Source organism: Nylanderia fulva, unplaced genomic scaffold (assembly GCF_048542155.1).
Source record: "Nylanderia fulva isolate GAGA-0341 unplaced genomic scaffold, ASM4854215v1 Scaffold2, whole genome shotgun sequence".
NCBI classification, from domain to species: domain Eukaryota; kingdom Metazoa; phylum Arthropoda; class Insecta; order Hymenoptera; family Formicidae; genus Nylanderia; species Nylanderia fulva.
The window spans coordinates 5,689,794-5,705,205 of record NW_028190263.1 but is presented as its reverse complement, the minus strand read 5'-3'; the positions used below and the strand labels follow the sequence as shown (position 1 = coordinate 5,705,205).

Below are 15,412 nucleotides of genomic sequence, written 5' to 3'. Positions count from 1 at the left end.
AAGTGCCTCTTAACATCACGGGTTAAATCTGCAATATCGTCGCAAGTTAATCGCTTTAGTTTTCGGACACGCTTAATCGTTTCAAAAGTTTACCGGCCATTAAATACTTGTTTAGAAGTTTGCAACTCAAAGTTTAAGTGTGACCTTCAATCAGAGAGATTACTGACATTAAATCTCTTCTAGAACATTTGGAAGATTTTTGTAACGAGAAACGAATAAAATAAGACAGTGTATTACGTAACTCTTGATCGCTCGAGGGCGGACAATTTATTTAGAATGTCAATCATAATAACTATACTTTAAGAGATGTTTAGTATTTTTTAACTGTTTACAATTTTTAAAAAAATTATATACACTCGAGAAAATAATGGATTATTGAATCGCTAGAGAACAATAAAAAAAAAAAAAAATAGGAAAACGTTCTACGTTAGAAAGCATTTTTCTCGATTTTGTCGATTCGATTTCCGATGAGCGCGAAATGACTTTCTATATAATATCGCTGAAATAATATCGCAAAAGTCGGGTATATCTTCGATGAAGCGACCAAATCCAGAGGTAACGAAGCTCTGGGCGTTTTTTAAAGTCACCTCAAGCGACTCTCTTTGTAACCGTCACCGGAAGCGCCGGCAGCGACGGAAATTAATCTCTATAATGAAAAGACATAGATGTATTGCTTGTGTAAACGGGACGAGATTGTAGTGAACGGAACTTTTTCCTGACTCGTTGTATCTCGGGATTTTCCATTCAGCGCCAAGTCGGACGTTTTCTATCGTACACTCGTTTCGATTTTACTCCCACATCGAGGGAGAGTCCCTTGCTGTCTTTTTCTCTTCGCATCTGTCTCTTTTCCCTCGAGCAACTTTCGTCTTGGCCACACGCTCCGAACTTTTCACCGCCGAATAAAAACAGCAATGTTGATTGCATTGTGTAGAGAGCGCAGGAAACACCGGACGAAAGTTATCGCAACTTTCTTCGACACTTTTATTCGTATTGCGCATACGCGCCTTATCCATCAATTTGCACCAACTTTCCTATATCTCTTGTTATGTACCGATAATTGCCTCGTAGCTCAATTGCTCAATTGCTCAATTATCTGACGGCGTCATCGAAAATTAATATTGTGTATTTTAAATATTTTTTCTTAAATGTTTCCAATTATAAAATCCTTGCGCAAAATCTATTTTAATAATTGGATATTTTCAAAATGATAGTACATTAAAGAAATACAAAAATATTTTCTTTTAAGATATAAATATAATTTTGAAAAAAAGTAGCATAATAAAATATATAAAAAAATGTATAAAGATACTTATATATACATATATAATTGTGTGACATACGCGTGCGTAAATAATATTAAGTAAAATGATATTGAAAATAGAAACGGCGACGAGAAGACTAAATATATAACGCTATTAGTGATAGGAAGATATTAATAAAATGTCGCATGGTTTTTTTGCAATTCTCGTGGCAACGTATAGCGAAGTAAACAGCGGTTGACATCTAGAATCAAATTGCAGAGAAAAGTGCTCCTATCTTTTATCATGGTCGTTACGGTTACTCTCACAAGGCGCATTGTATTATGCATACATTACATTCCGACTGTGCATCCGTAAATTCTATCTTTTTCCGATAGCGCGTCCGTGAAGGGTCAGCTTAAATTCGCCACTTTAACAAAAATGTGACACACACATGCTGCTATACACGTACATATGTATAATAAAAGTATATGATAACGCGACGGTATACTCTGTGCTATACGCAATTTTTATCAAGTTTCACAAATATATGTGAGAGAGAAATTGTATAATTTTTTGCGCCGCGAAAGAATGAGTCGCAAAAAATGCAATTGCGATTCAGTTACAATAGCTTCAATTTTTAATTGTTTTCAATTTGTTTTATAGAAACAAATAACATAATGAAGTCTTTGGATAATAATACGAGATAAATTCTTTTTTTAATATATTACTCGATATAACACACTTTTCTGATAACAATTATAGTTGAGATTGCCAGACTGAAAAAATGACTAAATTAATACATATTTAATACTGTCAAATGAATCATTTATTTGAAACAAATGAATATTTATTTGTTTTGAAAAGGATTTTCTTATATCAAATAAATATTTTTTATATCAAATCAATAGTTTCAAATAAATGATTCATTTGGTAGTGTTGAAATAAATACTTATTCAAATTCAATAATTTTTTTTCAGTGCATGATTGCATTCTCGCAGAAATTATTCCAGACCACCAGTCTCTCTCTAAAATCGCAAATTAATTGTTTACATTCCGTTTTCCTCGGTGTATTTCGACAGCTGTTCCAATGGCAAAGCGACTAAATTGCGAAGTAAACAGTGATTTTCTTAGGTGGGCCAGAGCTAAACCGATGCAATATTCGTGTGTTTCGCGCCCGGAATGAACCTGAACCGCTTCCATTTGTCGGTAGACACGCGTCGCAAATGCATAACTCCGTTCTCTCTCCGTCAGGGAATTGTTACCGTTTACGTTTACATGCGTATGCGTATACATGCATTTGAGAGTTTCTCTCGTTTGAGCGAGAAAGAGCCCGTCTTTTCATGTACTAGCTTCCTCGTGACAGTAACATCCGTCCACGCGAACTTCCGCGATCTTGCCAGCGGCGAGATTTTTGGATACGAAACTACGGTACGCGCGATTTGAACGACGTTCTAACACAACGCGAAAAGTTAGTCGACAGAAAAAGCCGTGAAGAATGTAAGTTGTAAGTTGCATCGGCAACTTTTGGACTAATGAAGCTTGCGTTAGCAACTTTCTATCTTATAGCTCTATGGGAGTGAAAGAAAATAGCTTATATAATTAAGATATTAAATTATTTCTCAATTTTGTTATTTTGAACAAGATGGTTGTTTTTTTTTTTTTTTTTTTTGATGAAATATTTTTCTGTAGAATAATGTACATTAATAGAAATTTTATTTTTTCCCTAAATTAATAAAGTTGCATACGAAATATAAAATTTGAAAAATCAATTAATACAAGAATCTTGAAACAAAATAAATTTTGGGCAAGTATGATAGAACTATAAAGCTAATAAATGAAATGTCATATAGTCTCCTTTATCTGATTTATTCTCTCTCTATTCGTAAATTATAATATTACGATATCGACATGTAGAGATATTAAGCTCTCCGGTGGAGGCATTTTAATTTAAATGTTCTTCACGATAATTCAAACCATTTCTCTTGTTCTCTCTCTCTCTCTCTCTCTCTGTCGGTGTCAGCACTCTTGAGTCATGTTTCAATTTTAAGCTTTCACAATCTGTTCACGATACTTAACATAAAAAAACGATCGGGAAAGTATTTTTTCCTGGCAAAGATTCTCTTATCGATTTCTCGCGTACATGTTCGTAATTAGGTCAAGAGAATGGAGATGTGTACGAATCGGATCGGCCATTATCGAAATCCGTTGCTCGTAAATTTCTAGCGATATCATCTAGTACTGCTGCTAGTGATGCTAGGACCGACGACTGTCGATTAGCGGATTAGTATTATCTTCCTTTGTCGTATTATCATTGGCGTAACAGGACTCAAGGGAAGGTAAGGGCTCTTGCGTTTACGATCGAAGATATTGTGCCGAGGTTCCCTGTTCCCTTTAGATATCGCGTCATCAACAGTTACGTATCGTCGTGATCGTTTCAAGACGATCTTAATTTTATGACATCCCGTTTGCAATATCCTGCAAAGATATGAGAGTAATCACCTCTCGCAATACTGTACATCCTGAAGATGATCACCTTTAATATTTTTTAACCATCTTCAATCACATTTAAACCTTAATGTTATAGTTAAAATGCTGGATAACGAATTTCGAATTATATAGCTTCTTAGGAATACTTTTGAAGATAAGTCAAAGTACAACGTTAAACCCTCGAAAGATACTAGCAGTTATTTTCGTTAATGGCGTCAAAGTTGATCGAAACCCTTCTGGGTATGTCGTAAGATTAAAGTCCTGAAACGTTGATTTTCCGCTCCATTAAACTCTGGGACCTTATTACAAAGGCTTTAAGGCTCTAAGAGTATAATGAACAAAAAACTTTTTGCTCTTCACGCTGACAGACAGAATAAATAATTATATACATTTTGTTATACATATATATATATACATTGTTTTATATATACAATTATATACAATGTTTTCTTCCTTGAGTAATTTCTTCATAATTAATGTTTTAAATTACTTTTAATATATTTTAAATACGCAAATACAAACTTATCTTTTTTATTTTTAACGTATTTAATTTTTTTATTTCTACACTATTATAATTTAGAAGGTACGTAAAAAGTATTAAAAATATATGTTTTAGGGGGATTGTGGCCGGCGCTCGCATTTTTTGAAGCATTCCTTTCTGCAATTAAAACTTTCTCAATGGATACACTTTGACGTTGGAGGGAGAGATCAGTGCCCGGAGAGTTTATCCTGAAGAGAAAGCCAAGTACCCAAACGCGTGGTTAATATTTTCTAAGCTTTATAAGGCTTATTAAAGTTTTACGTTATTAATATTCGTATTTATATTTTTTTATCGCCGACGATTGCAATTTCAATGACAGAATGTAATATCTTATCGAAACATTGCTTAATGTAGTCTGTCAAATACGACATTCTTTTTTTTAAATATCTCAAAGTATTTTGCCTTGATAAATTAGGACAACTTAGCATAATTTTTGCACGTGACGAGAACACTCGACACTCCATTTCCTAAATTGTCAAAATGATCGGAAATCTGTAACCTTCTCTCTCATCACGTTCACAAGTTGCTATAACGAATCGTATTTAAGTGAATTCGAGTCACTCTAGATCCGAATATGTCGTGAGACAAGAGTCGAAGTTCATTCGCGTTGATTTCATCCATCGATTCCATCTTCTTCCCCTTCAAGTTTAACTTTTGCTCGAAGTTACCTCGAAGTTGCTACTCTGACTCATTGATTTAAAGTACGATCGTCGTGCTTGAATGAAACATCGGTTCGCGATTGCAGAATTCGAAAGTGCCGCGCAAAGTTTCGCACAGTCTATTTTTTATTGTGCCGTAAATATTTTGTCACATTTTTAATTAATTAGTTCGGGAGTGCCGTGCAAAGTGTCGCGCGTCTATTTTTTATCGTGTCGCGGATATTTTGTCATCTTTTTAATTGATTAGTTCGGGAGTGCCGTGTAAAGTTTCGCGCGTGCATTTTTAGCGTGTGACAAATTTGCGATTCGCGCGCGATCGTCATTAATCATAATTTTCGCGAGTGCAACGAATTTAATGACAATCTGATAATCTGAGAGGAAGAGCAGGCACAGAATGCGTCGGGCTTCAGATTGGAACTACTTTGGGGTAATTTATTATTTTTTATTGATATATTATATTATTTCTTATTAATCCCGCACATCTATTTCCATTTCTTCGATTCGCTTTTTTGGATGACTTAAATATAAATCAAAGATTCGTATTTTATATAAAAGTTGTTATCTGAGAACAAATAATTTCTTTTGCAAAAATTATATTTAATTATTTTATTAAATATCTCTCTCCAATCTTTGTTTGTTAACTTTAAACTCGATGTTGTGCATCGACCGGTGAGTCTGAAATACTTTCAGTTTATAGTATAAAAACGCCAAGTATTGAATAAGTATATTTTTAAATAGTATATAGGTACATCTTTTTGTAATATATATTTAATCAAATAAGTACATATAGCTTATTTAAATTTCAGCAGATTAGATATATCTTTATTTTTTATTTTTTAACTTTATCTACTTGTTGCAAGTTTGTATACTTGTTTATATATTTGGCGTATATTTTTTATCTATTTTTATAAAAGCTTTTTATGTTATATAATTTTATCCTGATATATATTTAGCACTTTATTGTGTAATAAATATTAAGTGACAATTATTAAACGTGATGGCTGTTAAATATGAGAGACCAGAAATACGTACAGCAAGTAGAAAAGATCAATGTAGTTGAAACAAAATCATTAAAACATACATCTCATCACAGTTTCTGTACATGGCGCTTTGATATACATATAGTCTCATTAACTTTGAGCAAAGTTACAGCGATAGAGCAAAAAGCATCATTTAATACTTTAGTATGCTTAGCGATTATGGAAAGGCGCAATTTTGTCAGGTAGATGGTTGGCACAGAAAACGCGGCTCGCACTTTCTTCCCATGTCACGGAACGAAGAATATTTTCGCAGTCTGTTAGTTATGCGTCTGTGCGAGAATCTTGGCACGATATTCTCTACCGGGTTGGAATTATAGATGTGTTGGGTCGCGATAAAGGCCGCCGAGAAGAGAACCTGGGAAAAAAGCTCGGGAAGAAGCCCGACACCAACGCGCAGCTTCTCGTATATAAAAGCGTAAAAATTAAAAAACTGCAGAGCAAGAATAAGTATAAGGCGGAGTGGCGTACGTTTTCTAAGTGGAAACCCCGCTTCTTAGAGACGTGAACGAGAATTTATGACTGTTTATGGAGCGTAATAAGTTAGGCGCGAAGATTGAAAAGTATACGAACGTGAGAGAGAGAGAGAGAGAGGAGGATGCGTTGCACTTTATGGAAATGTCCGGCCCAGTTTTACGGGTTACGCGTTTCACGAAACACGCCGTGTATGCAGATGCGCTTCGCATCAATAAATAGTCCGTTGCAACTGATGCGGATTATATTGCCGTTGTCCAGTTGTTGACTACAGACTATATACGTGCTGCGCGAATCAACAGCGTACGATTGCCCGAAGAAGCACGCGCAGTAATAAAAATTAATGGGTTTCTCTGGTCAGTTTATCTACATTTTTTTTGTTTCCCATTTGCATTCATTCTACGCGCATCGTTGTATTGTATATATACATAATTTCGCTTTGCTGCATTGCCGCAGTGGTATAGTCGCGATTATACGATGTTTCCTTGCAACGAAAGACTGCCCAAATACCAAGCAGAAATATCACTTCAACTCGATTTAATATAAATTTCATGCGCGCATTTTTCAAGACATTTAAAACAAGAAATTAGAGAAATATATTATTTTTTAATCGACGATATATATTATTTTACCGACGACGCATTTTATAGATAACATCTTTTTCATTTTTCAGAAATAAAATAATGACAAGTATATATCTATGTATATCATGGGCGTCCGCAAGAGAAGACAAGAGGAAGCATTCGCTCCCTCCTTGGAATCATTTAAAAAATTAAGAATTTGCTCTCCTTTTGAATCAACACTGGAATTTATTTGCATATTTAATATAAAAAAAAATAAAAATAAAAACGTAGATATTTAAGAATCGCCGGACAGAATTTAAAAAAGTTAAGAATCTTCTCTCGACCGTACTGGCAAATATTATTTATTCAATCGCAACGTTTCGACCCTTCTTCGAGTTCTTATCAAGTGATTTGTAAAAATAAAAATAAAATTATAATTTTAAGATGTCAAGAACGAACATAGTATCGGTTTGACAACACGTCAAGACTCTTAGACAGTCTCCAATAACTCGTCTTTTGTTCTTGACATCTTAAAATTATAATTTTATTTTTATTTTTACAAATCACTCGATAAGGACTCGAAGAAGGATCGAAACGTTGCGATTGAATAAATAATATTTCCCAGTACGGTCGAGAGAAGATTCTTACCTTTTATAAAAAAAAAAAAAAATGTTTAAATTAAGAAAGAACAAAAAGAAGTTGGAATTCCTCCTTCTGGAAAAAATCCTGCAGACGTCCGTGACATATATGACTATACGCTTGAATGGAAATAAAAGATATTATTTTGTCGTACTCACCGGACTGTGCTCTGTGCGCGGGTAAGGGTGGAACAGGGGGCAATCCGCCGATACTACAAAGCGTCTGCCCGCTGCCGTACTTGATGCTTCTGCAGTGGCACGGCGTGGTGGGCGTCGTCAGCCCTTCGTTACCTCTGACGTTTCCTCCGATCACCGAGATCTCGTCAAGCTCGTGACCGCTGTCGTAGTGGAATAGCCTCGTCGCGCTCGTGCTGGGCCCCCCGACGCCGACGCCACTGTCATCCCCAGCACCGGCGTCGGCACGACCCCCGCCGGTGCCCCTGCCACCCCCACTCCGGCCCCTAAGCGACTGCACCAGCCGCTTGGCGCCCGAAGACATTCCACGAAGGTGATCCAGCCTTCCGGTCTTCGTCTCCTCTTGTCCCTAGCCAAAACCGCCCCAGTACACGCCCGGGGATATCCACCTGAAAGATCGCGTGTGTTCTTGTTTTTATATTTTTTATATAGTCGCCGTGTATGATACAATGCAACTGTCAAAAATATATCTTACGTTTGTAGGATTGAATATTGGCAGGTTTATCATATTTATTTATAAGTTTTAATAGGTTTTTCTCATGCAAGATTCGGCTCCACGAAATTGAAATGTGTCAGTAATTAGTTGAAATATTTAGAGCACTTTTGTTAAGTGCAATGTTTTTATTGTACGTTGTATTACAGTTAAATAGAAATTCGTAAAACGCGGATAACTATTTTATTGACCGCTGTTCAAATTTCGTCTGTTGGAACAAAAACAAGCCAGCGTTACATTTATGATAGGTATTTATGTATATAATTTGTAATATCTTTATCTAATTTTCTTCATGCAAAATTCATTTCCACAAAATTGAAAATATGTCAGTAATTAGTTTAAATATTTATAGTACTTTTGTTAAGTGCAATGTTTTTATTGTACATTTGTATTACAGCTAAATGAAAATTCGTAAAACGCGGACTATTTTATCGATGGCTTTGAATGTTTATATAATTTTTTCCAAATGCAATTGGCAGAATGCAATTGTGCAGCAGTCTAATACAACATAAATTAACTGCATCCTAATCTCTGTCCTATAATTGGGAAACTGTCGCGATAAGCGGTTTTAACGGTGGTTAATAGTTCCGATTATTGGTCTCGGCTGACCATATGAAGGACTATTCTACTTACCGCGTCGAAGATACAAATGACGCTTTTGACAAATCACTTATAATAAAATTGAAATATACCGGTTTGCCTGAGGTTATGTAACAATTTGGCTCGTATGAGATAAGAGTTTCACTATTTTCAATTTCGACAGACATTTATGATAAATGATCAGAGTCCGACGCATATATCTCCTTTAGTCTCCACTTTGCCGCTTTATCGATCTCGAAAGACTATGAAAGAGCAAAATGCGATGCTTAGAAGAACGATAACTTTTGATAATACGTGATACACTGGTTTTCCATTTTTGCGCTTACACTTTGATATAAAAACAAACGATGTTAAACGATAAAATATTTCGCGCATATATTGAAAAAAAACTAAGACTCACGTCTTATAGAGAATAAACAGATAATGGATATAATTTAGACACCAAAGATGACACAAGATACTTCAACATATTAACGGATCACTGACTTTATGGCGCGCACGTTATATATTCGCACACGAGAGCAAAGTACGATAACGACCTTTAAAGTTCAAGGAGGATTACGAGGGTTAAAGTCTAAACGTAAGGGATCTTCGACTTCCCCTATCCCATATATATAGTATATACGACGATAATCGCTAAGCCGGGGTGGGACTAGAAATATGAGCGGGATGAGACACAGGCAGATCTGTCGTGTTTGACAGATTACACTTACCACGTGGTGATAGCCGCCGCGCGAAGTGACAGTTCTGCTCTCTCTTTCTCTCGCTGGCTACGTTTACCGCTAACGGTATAACGCCGCGCACAACCACGACCGGTGTCACCGAGCGTAGCACATGTTCGCTCTCTCTTGATTCCCGGTACGATACGGCGCGCGATTCACACGCCAATGACGCTCCGCTTCCGGTAGCCCGCTTCCGGCGTTACCCTCGCGATCGTTAATCGTGTCGCTTGAGCGTTCGTAAGCGCCAACGATCCCGTCGGCAGATCACCGTGGGGGATGATCGCGCGACGATCGGCGGCATGCCACGTGACTCTTCTCGCCGGGCGCGTCGCTTCCGCTCGGGGAAGTGATCGCGCTAACGATCACCGAGGGTGGCGTTTCGGGCGGCGCACTTTTTGCGAACGGTGATCGACAAGCGCGCGAGACACCGCGATGAGACGTCGCTCGCCACGTGACCATCCGCGATCATCCTTTCGTCGAGCGACATGCCGCGGAATCACCCTTGCGATTCACCGATTCGATGACGTCGCGCACGCTCTTCCTCGCACACTTCGACGCGTTTGCTCCCTTTTCTTTCTCGAGGCCGAAGAACGCCCCGGTGGCCCCGATATTGACACCGACAAACCCTCTTTAAGGGACGCGTCGACGTGCAACAAGTGTCTCGAGCGATGACACCCGTCTCATGTGCTACTGCTGCGCTGCTGCTGCGTCTCGCCTTTCAACCACACTCGCCGATGCACGCGATATTCTTCGTCCGATCCGTCGACAGACTCGTTCTCGAAGCACGATGCACAGCGCGATCTGGTATCTGGGAAGAACAGAAAAAGCCTCGGTTACTAGAAATTAAGCGCGGTTGAAGTTATATGTATCTGATATGGAAGCTGACGTGAGATTTCCACGAACCCTTTGTGAGAGGCCTCTGTAAGGGTTAGGCACTCAACGTTGATGGAGAAGTAATGAGCGGGAGATTAGAATGTGGCCTGCCGAAATTGCTAATATCGATTATGCCGAACCTCAAGTGCGAGCGGGGTTGGTTCATACGTTCGTTATGCTCGGGTTAATCTCGTGGGAATTAGAATGGCAAATCGGCCGTAATGGCTCTACATATCTCAAACGGACATTCAAATTGTTCTTGCTCAGATAGAAAGCATATCCTTATTATTGTATTATTTTAAATAATAATTAAAGTGTGATACACACCCAACATTGTGTGTGTGTGTGTTAAAAATTAAAACAATATTATTGATCATGATGCAGGAGCGAGAAAGAAAGGGAGAGTGTCTTCAAAAAATATAATATATCGAAACATCAATCAATCACTTGGTGAACTTTCGAGAAAAATTTCACGAATATTTAAAATAACATTACACAATACCATTATATTACGTATTAAATTTATATTTTTCGGTAGCCATTAGAACGAAGATTTTTCATATTCTGCGCAACAGCTGTGCAGAAGCTCGAATTTTTTAATTACTTTTTAACTATTTCGTCGATATACGCGCATACACGCTGTCAGGTGGCAAGATGATGGATGCCTCGTATAGCATTAGCTAGACGCGCGATACAAAAAATATATGTATACATGAGCAGGAAACGGGTGGATGAAAGAGAAAAGAGGATTGCGAATGCGAGGGAATGAACCAAGCAGAATGTAGGGACATTGAGCTGTCGCGCGTGTAACCGGCTCGTATTATTTTGCCCTTTTATTCTCGCACTGCACACAAAAAAGACACTTTGACACAGTGTGCTCGATCGTTTGACATCGCGATGCGAAAAAATGCCCCCACGGTATTATACACATATTAACAACGAAAAGAGACATTTTCTTCTCGCGGAGAAAAGATTTCTACACCAGAGTTTTTCGTCGTCTGTCACGTAGATTGTCGGGATAATTTCTAAATTTTTTTTTACATTTCTTCTCTCCTTACTTTCTCTCTTCCTTTTTCTAAAATTAATATAAAGAAGGAAGATGCGTGAAAATTATACGAGACAAAGTGAATTGTTATAACTGTGATCTCTTATTTACGGTTCTGCGATTATTATAAATTATATATAGGAGAGAGATATATCTTACATATTCTATGTATTCATATCTTATGTATTTACCGATCCATTTATTATTGAAATATCTCAATAAGACAACGAATCCGAATTATCCGCTGCACTTTATTTCGCATTCTTGTGCACCGATCGATAAATAATTAGCTCGCGGGAGCATCGCGATGCTCGATCTTCGAGCAGCGCGCGTTAAATTGATTTCGCATAACGAAGAACAATGGCTGTCGCATACGGGATGAATATTAGGAGCCCTTGCACGGCATCGGATAAATTATGTAGGCAACGAGAGTCTCGTTTTATTGCCGGCGGGGTCGTCGTGCCGCTGCAATCCGGGCGTAAACTCGACGGGCTCTCTCATATGGAAATTGTAACTTGAAAGTATAATATGGAAAAAAATCTCCGCCGGTGGTCTACGTTACTAGGGAGTACGTTTGTTTTAGCTTATAAAAATTCCGGTATAGAGGATTCGGAGTGTATTTATCTCGGCGGAAGCGGCAGTTTTCTTCGAAGCGCTTAGAAAGTGAGTCACGGCTCCACCTTTGATATCAATCTCTTTTTCTCTCAAAAATTTATTTCTCAAAGATTAAGACAAAAATCACGGGTAAATAATTTAGGCTAGGATTGCGCTAATTGTTAGGTAAGAGTCAATGTATCAGTTGCTGCGCTAAGTTTACTGCTTGCTTAGTTTTATTAGACGAAACAAATGTATGTTTTTAATCATGAAATTGGAAACGAAACAGACGTTTTCATCTGCCAAAATAAATAGAATTTTAGATGAAAATGAATATATTTACAGCGTACAACAGATACACGTAAAAAATATATCTTGATGCAAATAAATGAAATAAATATAAATGAATATTTCATGTCGCGTCGTTTAGTTGATTCGGAGTAAATAAATGAATACGCCAACTTGCACTCACGGTGCAATCTCATTAGAGCTTAATCTTAAACTGCTCCAATGTCTCAGTTAATGCACGACTCTGTGTAAGTGCTTAATCAGAGTGTGCTATATCTGCGGCATATCGCTCCCAAAATGCTTTCGTGTTCATAGCTTCATAACGACGCTTACGAGACTCATTTGTCATGGGCTCAACAATGCTGCACAATTTATACAACACCTATGCTATAAATTGCAAGCTATTCCAAAGAATATGTTAGAAAAACCTAAAAGTCTTTATGAAATGTATTAATAATGAAATTTAGAATTTTTTAAATAAAATAAAATCATTAAAATAATTATTCATTAATGTTTTAAATAAAAACTATGTTTCTATTTAATTTATTATCAATGTTTAGATATTTATAATTGACGTTTATAAACGTCTGTAACAAAAAATAACGTATACTTTTAATTTATCGATTCAATCATATTCTATGATCTTACTCCATGTTTATTAGCAGATAAAATCGATACAATACAACAATGTACGGTCAAAATCTGTTCAAATTTTTTGTCGAAATTTGCAGAAAATAACTCGTGCACGCTCCATATTTCCGTTGAAAATATTCCACAATGAAAACGGAATATTCGTTTGCAACGACCGTCATAAACTGAGGGACTCTATTTCTCTGATATTTTTTTGTCAATCGTGTTCGCGCGATCGGAAGCGCAGTGGTTGATCGGTATCTCGCGAAACGAGATTTGGTTCAGCGAGATTTTCTACATCACAGCGTTCGATAAAGGACGAAAACTATATATATATAATGATGAATTTTTGATAATTACACACGTATATACGCGGCTGTGTATTCGATCCACTTCAATTTTTCCGAATTCTGTATTTCGCGCAGTATAAAATGATAAAAATTATCTTTTTATCATTTTAGGTTTTAAATAAATTAATTCCACGCAGTGGCATATGCATTACATTTTATGGAGGAACATGAAGTCTGAAAATCCGGTCCCGTGAAATTTTGCCATAGTTTTGCCGCATGGCTGCGCGAAATTATCACGAGGAAATATAGGAAAGATAGAGAGAATTTTCGCTCGCATCTCTCGAAGGTGCATCGACCGAAGCAAAGGGGTTGCACTCTGCAACACACCACGATGGCGCGTATACGCTCTGCGGCCGTAAATGGTCGAGTCCTATCGTCGCCGGCAATAAATGCAGATGTTGCAGTCTCTCACTTTACGGTCGATGCGTCTATGTTAGCGAGTTTACGTCCGCGCCGCGGCGTCGGCCGATTGCAACGAAATGCAGCGTTGCAACGGAGAGATAGAGAGAGAGAGAGAGAGAGAACGAATGACTCGGTTCGACTGAACCTAGTGATCTGCGTCGATGAATCGAAACGGAAATCTCTGGTGAGCGAGAACAACGCAGACGAAATCGGAACAAACAACGAGAATTCGTGCGCGCTTGTAAACATGACCAATTTTTTACGTTCTATCGATTGCACTGTTAATGGAAGCCTCAATTTTTCGCATCCGTTCGTTAATACACCGAAGTATGCTATCCGAAATTTAAGTACAATCGTGTAAGCGATATTTGGTTCCGAGGATATCAATTACGATGAATCATCAATACGATCCATTAATCAGGTCGTTTAGACTTGGTAACGTGTGATAGCAGTGAGAATAATTCACAATTTGATCTCGAAGTTCGCCGCTTAAACGTTATATTTTCGAAACACGACTTTCACGATTGAAGCGAAAAAAGCGCGCACGAAATAATAAATTAAAGTTCAGATGAGAAACAAACGCGTAGAATTTATAAATTGTTATGTTTTAAAAAGCGCGCAGATAAAAATGAGATGAAAATTGCGTTGAAAATATCCCAACTCGCGCGAAAAAATCCTTTGTTTAATATCCCGTTCTATGTTTATTCGTCGAGCAGTTTCGAGAGTATTCTCTCAAATTCGTATCTTAATATATTAAATTTTCGAGACAAATTATTTTAAAAATTTCATTTTTTAAAACTGCAAAAATCTATTAGGCAACCCGAAACAAACAATGATGTGCACGAATGTTTTACAATTCGGTGAGTCGCCCGATGGTTTTCTAAAGCAAAAAAAAAGAGAGAAAAAAGGGGAAAAAATGAAAAAATATACAGAAACACATATATACGGGTTACAAACGTTAACGACACATTCTGCGTGCCCACTTCGTTTGTTGAATTGATCGAGTTTGTTAAATTAAACTCAATATACAGTGTCGAAGCTTCTCATAGGTCCATTTTTACGCATCGTACTCAACTGTAGCTCGCGTATCAAAAGTCGCATGATGCGAATTGCAAAACAACCGAAAAAAAGTCTGATAGAGAGAGAGAGAGAGAGAGAGAGAGAGAAAGGGAGGAAGAAATAGTGAAAGAGAGAGAGAGAGCGAGGGATGGGGAAAATAGAAACAGGAACCGCGTGAATGGAATTCCGTGAAAATCGAGTGGAAGCAGCCAATAGACTAAGTGAAAAGAGTGTCGACTATTTTGACACGATGCATCCAATATAGATTCGGCTGAATACTAGTTGGAAGAGAAACTCTAACTCTTTACTTTGTACAAATATATAATCCTGTATACACGTTACGCTAGGATATCGAGAATGATGGAAAATATAATTCTAAAATATACATAGGATATGGAATGGAAAAAATCATACAATCAGGAAAGAGACAAAGAGGAAAGATAACTTTTTTCTAGGCTTTGTTTCTTAAAATTGGTCTTAAAAATTTCAAAATGCAAATCTTACTTTATCAAATTTGTCTC

General features: G+C 37.3%; 1 protein-coding gene across 10 annotated transcripts in view; it reads right to left on the bottom strand.

The window, feature by feature from the left end:
• LOC114942826 (cyclic nucleotide-gated channel alpha-3) overlaps nt 1-15,412 on the bottom strand; it is a 171,219-nt gene that overhangs the window by 125,412 nt on the left and 30,395 nt on the right. For all 10 annotated transcript variants that reach the window (XM_085482040.1, XM_085482042.1, XM_085482044.1 and 7 more), the window contains exons 2-3: nt 9,642-10,458; nt 7,800-8,224 (exon numbers count right to left, since the gene is read on the bottom strand). In XM_085482040.1, coding sequence (XP_085338166.1) covers nt 7,800-8,139 — 340 coding nt within the window. In that variant the 5' untranslated portion in view covers nt 8,140-8,224; nt 9,642-10,458. The remainder of the gene's footprint in view (nt 1-7,799; nt 8,225-9,641; nt 10,459-15,412) is intronic.